This window comes from Dermochelys coriacea, chromosome 1 (assembly GCF_009764565.3).
Source record: "Dermochelys coriacea isolate rDerCor1 chromosome 1, rDerCor1.pri.v4, whole genome shotgun sequence".
NCBI classification, from domain to species: Eukaryota; Metazoa; Chordata; order Testudines; family Dermochelyidae; genus Dermochelys; species Dermochelys coriacea.
The window spans coordinates 4,429,287-4,438,166 of record NC_050068.2 but is presented as its reverse complement, the minus strand read 5'-3'; the positions used below and the strand labels follow the sequence as shown (position 1 = coordinate 4,438,166).

Sequence of the window (8,880 nt, the reverse complement as noted above, 5' to 3'; positions counted from 1 at the left end):
TCACGCTGTACGTGATTGGGGTGAGATGAGCAGGTAGACATAGCCCAGGAGAATCTGAAGCAAGGGAGGAGAGCTATTCCCAAATCTGCCTATCACAGACAAACCAATCCCTGGTGCATAGAAGAGCAGGACAGTGCAGAGGTGGGAGACGCAGGTGTTCAGGGCTCTGACATGCTCCACGTGAGATGCAATGCTCAGCACTGTTTTGAGGATCATCACGTAAGAGAGGAGGATGAGCAGCGAGTCCAACCCCACCATGGAGACTATTGTGAACAAGCCATAGATTCTGTTGATTGTGATGTCTGAACAAGCCATCTTCATGATCTCTTGCTGCAGCCAGTAGGAATGGGAGAGGACATTGGCTCAACAGTATCAGAACCATTTCAGGAGAAAGGGGAGTAGGAATATGAAGGCCACCTCTTAGCACAGACACCAGTCCCATCTTGGCTATTCTTGGCAGGGTTAAGTTAGAAGCATATCTCAGGGTTCATGGATCACAACAAAGCGGTCAAAGGCCATTGACAGGAGGACAGAGAATTCAATGAATGAAAGTGAGTGGATGAAGAACAGCTGGGCAATTGAGGCTGATCTCCTTAGAGTTGAACCAGAATATGCCCAGTGTCATAGACTATCAGGGTTGGAAGGGACCTCATGAGGTCATCTAGTCCAACCCCCTGCTCGAAGCAGAACCAACACCAACAAAATCATCCCAACTGGGCCTTAAAAACCTCTAAATAAGGAGATTCCACCACTTCCCTAGGTAACCCATTCCACTGCTTCACCACCCTCCTAGTGAAGTAGTGTTTCCAAATATCCAACCTAGACCTCCCCAACTGCAACTTGAGACCATTGCTCCTTGTTCTATCATCTGACACCACTGAGAACAGCCGAGCTCCATCCTCTTTGGAACCCCCCTTCTGGTATATAGCCTTGCAGAATCTCCCTTCCCTGGCTTTCACCCTGGGTTTGTAATGCAGGAAAGGGGCTGCCAGGGAGAAATCTGGTCCTATATTATTACTGTTCTTTTTTTCTTTTATTTCAGCAAGATCACAGCTGTGACAGCATCATCATTACCCCTCGGCCACCCATGAGGTAGCCATGTGACTAATCAGAACCAGAGGACCAGTGATAACTAATGGCAGCTGTAAGGGTGGTGCCCGGCTGCCAGAAGAGGCAGCATGAGGAGCTAGGGGAGCTGAGGGACAGGAGATGGCCCAGGTAAGCAACAGCATCCATCCCAAGCCCTGAGCCCCCCTATACCCAAACTCCTGCTGCTGGGGCGCAGGGGGGCCTGAGACTGCCCCAGCAGCAACAAGTGCAACAGACCTGGGGGCTGTCCGAGCTTCTCAGGAAACCCCTGGGCCAGCCACATGGGGTTGCTTCAGAAGTCACAGAGGTTACGGAAAGTTACGGAATCTGTGACTTCCATGACCTCCATGGCAAACACAGAGCCTTAGTGATGACAAGCCGAGATTCCAGGAGTAGAGTCTGCAGCAGGGCTTGTGCTGTAATGCAGCTGGGTAGGATCACCACACGTCCCCTGTGATTTCAACTCCTGCAGTTTGCCATTGGTCGTGATGGGAGTTAAAGTTGGTGCATTCTAAGCCGAGCAGCTGAGGTTCCCTGATGGCCAAGTGGCCCCCAAGGGAATGTGCCGGCATGCTTCATAAAGACACCTGCCTCCCTATCTGAACAGATATTGCCTGCTGCCCGTATCACCTCTCCGATGACTCCTTGTCCTTAGGGTGAAAACCTCTGGTGTCAGAGGCTCCTCTTCTAGCAGGAATTGGGCACACTGGCAGGTTTCACCATCTTTAAAATGTGAGAGGGGAAAGGCTGGAAGCTGTTTCCATTTTGGAGATGTTCTGTGCAGTGGCAGAGGGCTCAGCAGGGTTGTCGGGGTGACTCACTGACAGGGGCTGGAGGGCAGGCAGCAGTAGTGAGCTTGGGAACCCCTCCCCCACATCTTCCCATGTTCCTCTGAGGGTTATTCAAGCTACACAGAAATCTGAGTTTCCAAGCAAATTCAGAGTGTTAAAGCCCTCACCATTCTATGAACCAACAGAGCTACCTGAGTGCTTTACCTAAGCCACTCACACACAAATAGGAGACAACAGCCAATTTAACAGCTCCCTTGCCTTGCATTCTTTCTGCAGAATAAACCCAGTATAAATAAAATATACTATCATGCAATGCACAGGTATCTGTACAATGCAAACATTAGTAGAGGTCACTTTCTCCTCAATGTAACATAGAAGATTAGATTTGGAGGAGACCTCAGGAGGTTATCTACCCCTGCTCAAAGCAGGAACAACCCCAACTAAATCATCCCAGATGGAGCTTTGTCAAGCTGGGCCTTAAAAACCTCTAAGGATAGAGACTCTGCCACCTCCCTAGGTTACCCATTCCAGTGCTTCACCACCCTCCTAGTGAAATAGTGTTTCCTAATATCCAACCAATACTATTATTATTCTTCTATTATTCTATATTATTTTATTTTATTTCAGCAAGATTACAGCTGTGACATCATGATGGTTAGCACTCGGCCGCCCACAAGGTAGACATGTGACTAATCAGAACCATGGGAACATTGATGACAAGCCCAGATTCCTGGAATAGACCCTGCAGCAGGGTTTGCACTGCTGTCCACCTGGGTAGGATCACCATGCATCCCCTGTTAATTGGCCTCCTGAAATTTCCATTGGCCATGAGGGGGTTAAAACTGGTGCACACTAAGCCAAGCAGCTGAGGTTCCCTGATGGCCAAGTGGCCCCCAAGGGAAGGTGCCAGCATGCTTCATAAAGACACCTGCCTCCCTGTTTGAATAGATACTGTCAGCTGCCTGTGCAAGCTCTCCGATGGCTCATTTTGTTGTCATTTACCGTGAAGACTTGTGGTGTCAGCGGCTCCCTTCTAGCAGGAATTGGGTACGTTCACTATCTTTAAAATGCAAAGGGAAGGGAAAGGCCGCGAGCTGTTTCCATTTCACAAGGTTCTGTGCAGCGGCAGAGGACTCAGCTGGGGTCTCGGGGTCACTCGGTGATGGGGCTGGAGGTCAGGGAGCACTAGGTAGCTTGAGAACCCCTCTGCTACATCCGCCCAGGGTCCATGGTGGGTTATTCAAGCTACACAAAAATCTGAGATTCAAAGCGAGGATGGAGTGTTAAAACCCCTATGCCCCAAGTCAGGATTTCTCAAGGGGTCCCATTTCTAGAGGTGCTGTGTGCTCTGGGCCCGATCCTGCCAGGGGCTGAGTGATAGGAGACCCCACGGAATATTGGTGACTAGTTTCCAAATTGCCTCAGATGTATATGCTTCTGGAACGTTAATCAGCAAATACATTTTCAAAGATTTTATTCTCTGACTTGATTGTGAACGCAGGAATTCAGAGCTATGTTACTCTGTGGAAACAGATACAATAGGGCATATTTCTGTTTCCTGACTGGCTGAGAGCTCCAGAATTTCTTTCCTGTAGATACCCCTCAGAGTTACAGGACTATCTGCATCTCTGCCCCCCTCTGGTCTCCGAATTCCTGATGTCAGGACTTGTACCCTGACCTCCTCTCATGGGCTGGAATCCCATGATCCTCCCACCCTTGGACTGCATCCTGGGCTACAGCACACTGTGGGTCAACTGCAGATAGATCACATCCAAGAGGGTTTGGATCTGTGGTTCTTTTGTCTGGGAATCTGGGAGCAGTTATGAGACGAGTGACCAGTCAGCCTTCTTGAACCGAAATACTGTTTAACCTGAACAGCAGGGAAAAAGACTAACATGGGAGAATAAGGGAGTTTTGAGTTAACAGTCTGTGCACATCTCTGTCCCCAAGCCCTCCCACTCTGAAGGGGACCCAGGCAGGCTGAAGGCCGACAGACTTCCCCAGATTTATCTGTGTCTGTCAATCAAAAGAGCTTCTCAGCAACAGCTGCCTGACCTCTGGACAGACTCCCAGCACTAGCAAAACAAGCTGGGTAACGTGGCTGGAGCCCAGGAATAGGCTCTTCCCAGCTAGTAGCTCCGGTGTTGTCTCTCAAAATCCCTGAAGTGCTTATTGAGAGGTGGCTTTTCTTGAGCTGTTCCTTCTTGCCCTGCTTGTTTTCCAGCAGACTGAGATTAAACTAAGAAGAACCAGATTGGGTTAAACCAATATAGTCATAGCATAAACATCCCAATAGTTAACCCAATATAGCTCTACAGGAAACATCCCAAGAATTGGGTTTAACACACACACTCATTCTGGCAGCTCCGCTCCATGTCTGACCCAATGCCGTTCCCAGGTGCTACAGATCTTATGAATACAGGATAGAGACAGTCAGAGAGAGAGAAACAACAAGGAGTCCTGTGGCACCTTAAACACTAACAGACTCCTTCCTGACTCCTTAGTTTTTATCCGGAGTGGTAAAAATCATTGTAGTCAGGATATAAAATATTCATTCCCTGAGCTCTCACTCTCTAGTACACAGTGACTACAGACCTACAGAACAGAACCTAAAGTGTAAAGGCCAGCTTTAAACCCAGGGAGAGGAGCTACTAGACTTTTGTTTGTTGACAAATAATTGACTGCGGACTCAGACGCTATGATCTTTTCAGGTTCTGAAGAAATCCAGATGACAGATGCTACATTTTAAGATCCACTCTAACCTGAGAAATCTCTGAAAGAAGATCAGAGGGGAAAGAATGGGTTGACATGTGTGTACTAAAGAAGAGATATGTAAATGTTATGCCAAAACTCTTCTTTGTAATTTAAATATTACAAACCAAACTTTGATGCCATGCCTGTATATCAAAAGTTAGCAGCAGAATTGTTGGAATATCTACAGGAAAGAGCAGTGGTAACTTTACGACTTAATAACCTTTGCATTAGAAAGTATTTCAGAAATACTCTACATACTTTTTGCAATAGGTTTGAGCAATTTTCTGATAGTTATATTAAGGGTCATGCACATAATAATGCTGCAATATTTGTTCAAGACTTTCAAGAAAGTTCTGAGAGATCAGAACCGCTGGTCAATGTTTCAGCAAAGAGTAGAGCTGAGATGCAGGAAAGGGGAGTGTTATTGTGCTTGTAAGTCATTTATGCCGATCACCTCTTACATGAGCATGGCTGAAGAAACTTGCACACTTAATGGGATAATAATGCAACACCAGTGTTTTCAGTATTCACCCATTGGGATAGCAATTCCTACCCCGCCCAGCTGAAGTAACTCCATTTTAGCTTGTAACTTGCCAGATATCTACAGACCGCTGCATGGGGAGAGGATGAAGGTCCTGTGAGGATGAAGAGAAGCCTGTAGGATGGTTGAACTCTCTGGATTCAGACAACATTAACCATTCAAAGCACTTCAGCTTCCCTTGGAAGGGTTTTTTTTTTTGTCAGAGTGTATCACTGGGAGCATTTGGTAAGGGAAAGTAAACAGAGGTCAGTTCTGATTGAATTTCTACAGGTAAATCTGGAGTGATGCCATTCAGGCCAATGTTATTGAATTAAGAACTTGTGCCTGAGAATGTATCTCATGTACTGCAAAGAGGCAGTGGTTTATTTTGGACTCTTAGGAGTGGAGAAAATAGAAAAATGTATACAATGAGGCAATGAAACACGTTCATAAATAGCTTCAGTGCAGGACAGATAAATACAATAACAGTTTTCCCCAAGCATTTGTCATGTGTTTATACACATCTCATGTGTGACAGGGTCGGGCTAGATGGCTATAGGAGAGTAATAGAAGGCAGATATATTAGCCCCAGGCTAAGTAGGTCCCTTTTCCCTGGGTAAGGTAACAGGGAAGGTTCCATAACAATCAGGAACCTTCTAGAGACAATTAAGACAGGCTGATTAGAACATCTGCAGCCAATCAAGAAGCTGCTAGAATCAATTAAGGCAGGCTAATCAGGGCACCTGGATTTTAAAAAGGAGTTCACTTCTGTTTGTGGTGTGCATGTGAGGAGCTGGGAGTAAGAGACACTAGGAGCTGAGAGTGAGAACGCGGACTGTTGGAGGACTGAGGTGTACAAGCGTTATCAGACACCAGGAGAAAGGTCCTGTGGTGAGGATAAAGAAGGTGTTGGGAGGAGGCCATGGGGAAGTAGCCCTGGGAATTGTAACTGTTGCACAGCTGTTCCAGGAGGCTCTCTAGACAGCTGTATTCCACAGGGCCCTGGGCTGGAACCTGGGGTAGAGGGCGGGCCCGGGTTCCCCTCAAATGCTCCCAACTCTTGGTCAGACACAGAAGGAGTTGACCTGGACTGTGAATTCAGAAAAACGGCCAAGCTGAGGGCTGCCGTGGAGCTCCAAGGCAAGGAAATCCACCAATAAGTGCAAGACCCACCAAGATAGAGCAGGAACTTTGTCACACGTGATACAATGGAACACACTCAGAAGTGGAGGGCCAGAAAGAGTGTCTGTAGGAAAGTCACAATTCTAAAATCACACAGCGCTCAAGTAGGCTGTGGAACTCCCAGCCACCAGACATCAATGGGGCCAAGAGTTTACCAGGATTCAAAGAGGGACTGGATATTTATATATATAACCAGAAAATCCAATTAGAATTGTGAGAATTGTTTCAAAAACTCTTTGATGAGCTCTAAACCTTCCTGATTTGCACCCCAAAATTTGTCTAATTAGTGGGTGAGAGTTATTTCAAAGCTACCTATTTAGTGCATCTTCCACTTTCTCTGAAGTATCTGGAACTGGCCACTGGATACTAGGCTAGATGGACTGTGGGTCTGATCCACTCTGGCAATGCCTATCTTCCTATCTGTTGTGTAATTCCAAGACTATGTTTTTTGCTGATCTTCCTTGAGCTCCTGGGAGTCTCTAGATTTCACTGAGAGCAGAAAGGTGTCTCATTAAATATCATCTAGTCTCCTGTCCTTTTTCCTTTTAGGAAGGAGAGTTCAGAACTCCTCGGACCTGCCCAGTACATTATGTCAGCTGTCAATGACACCAAATTCAACGCTGCAGTGTTCCTTCTCACCGGCATACCAGGGCGGGAAGACCTGCATCTCTGGATCTCTGTCCCCTTCTGCTTAATGTATGGTATTTCCATAGTAGGAAATTCAGTCATTCTGTTCATTATAAAAACAGATCCAAGCCTCCACGAGCCCATGTACATTTTCCTTTCCATGTTGGCCGTCACAGACCTTGCCTTATCGATATCGACCATGCCGACGACACTGGGTATAGTCTTGTTTAACTCTAGAGAGATCAGCCTCAATGTCTGTTTTGCCCAGCTGTTCTTCATCCACTTGCTTGAATGCATTGAATCCTCCGTGCTCTTGTTGATGGCCTTTGACCGCTTCATCGCGATCCGTGCCCCTCTGAGATATCCTTCTATCTTAACCCTGCCAAGAATAGGCAAGATGGGACAAGTGTGTGTGCTAAGAGGGGTGGCTGTAATACTCCCACTCCCTATTCTCCTTCAACGGTTACAATATTGTCGATCCAATGTCCTCTCCCATTGCTACTGCATAAACCAGGACGTCATGAAGATGGCTTGTTCGGATATCAGAGTAATCAGCATCTATGGCTTGTCTGTTGCACTCTTGACGGTGGGGCTGGACTCGCTGCTCATCTTTCTCTCTTATGTGATGATCCTCGCAGCAGTGCTGAGCATCACGTCCCACGCGGAATGTCTTAGGGCCCTGAACACCTGCATCTCCCACCTTTGTGCCGTCCTGCTCTTCTACACACCAATGACCGGCCTATCTTTGATACATAGATTCGGAGAGGGCTCTTCTCCCTTGCTTCAGATTCTCCTGGGCTATATCTACCTGCTCCTCCCACCCTTGATGAACCCAATTGTGTACAGCATGAAAAGTAAACACCTTCGTGCGAGGATAATCAGGGTGTTCGTCAAGTGAAGGGTCAGTTCATCTTCTGGCTCCAGCACTGGTGACATGGGAGACGAAAAATATGGGCCATCTGTTCCATCCTGAACCCTTAAATCCGAGACGACATGAGCTACATATCCAAAATAAATATTAAATGAGCATTGTACACTTTGTATTCTGTGTCATAATTCAAATCAATACGTTTGAAAATGAAGAAAAAATATTTAAATAAATGATAGTCTATTATTGTTTAGCAGTGCAATTAATTGTGAAATTAATCACAATTATTTTAATTAAATGTTTAAATCAATTAGAGAAAGCATCTGGGCCAGCCCGGTGCTGTTTCCTGCCCCCCCCCGGCAGCACCAGCAGGGTTCGCAGGCCATGTGGCACAACCTGCCCCCCATCCCAGCACTAGCTGTGGTCCCCGGCCATCCCCCTTCAGCACATACGGTGCTCCCAGTCCACCACCCCTAGGGCACCCACAGCCCTCTGCCCAAGTTTTACTTAGAGGTCACGGGCCATGAGTTTTTGTTTACTGCGGGAGATCTGTCCATGACTTTTACCAAAAATAGCCATGACTAAAACATAGCCTTACTGATGGCTCATAAACAAAGACAATGGACCATGGAAGAGCTTAGCTGTCTTGTGAATGTTTCAGCCAGCCTATCAGTAATGGATGCTATGACTCAGCAGGGCATCTAAGGACCTGGGACCAGACCACGTGATACTGAACTCCATTTTGGTACCTGTATTTTTCCACATACTGGGCTGGGAACTTGTCTCGAAAGAAAGGGTCCCCGCCATGTGGAAAAACTATATAAGGGGGGGAGTGACATAATTTCTTGGACTCACTCCCCACACAAGAGACCTTCAAACTCCTGAGGAAGAAAGACTGACCTGGTGGAAGTGAAGGTCCCAGGCTAAAGGGATTTCTAGCCTGCACATGGGAACTTGGTGGACTGCTTGTATCACCAGTCAGGGTGAGAAATTGGTCATTTATATCCAATCGACCTAATAGGTTAAGCTTAGTTAGCATTTTTATTTAT

General features: G+C 46.7%; 1 protein-coding gene and 1 pseudogene across 1 annotated transcript; one reads left to right on the top strand and one right to left on the bottom strand.

The window, feature by feature from the left end:
- Nucleotides 1–1,100, bottom strand: LOC119846642 (annotated as a pseudogene).
- A 5,792-nt stretch (nt 1,101–6,892) lies between these two features.
- LOC119857267 (olfactory receptor 51G2-like) lies at nt 6,893–7,861 on the top strand. The gene has a single exon (XM_038405966.2). It carries the CDS (start codon nt 6,926–6,928, stop codon nt 7,859–7,861), a length of 936 nt encoding a protein of 311 aa, XP_038261894.1. The 5' UTR covers nt 6,893–6,925.
- Nucleotides 7,862–8,880: the final 1,019 nt, after the last annotated feature.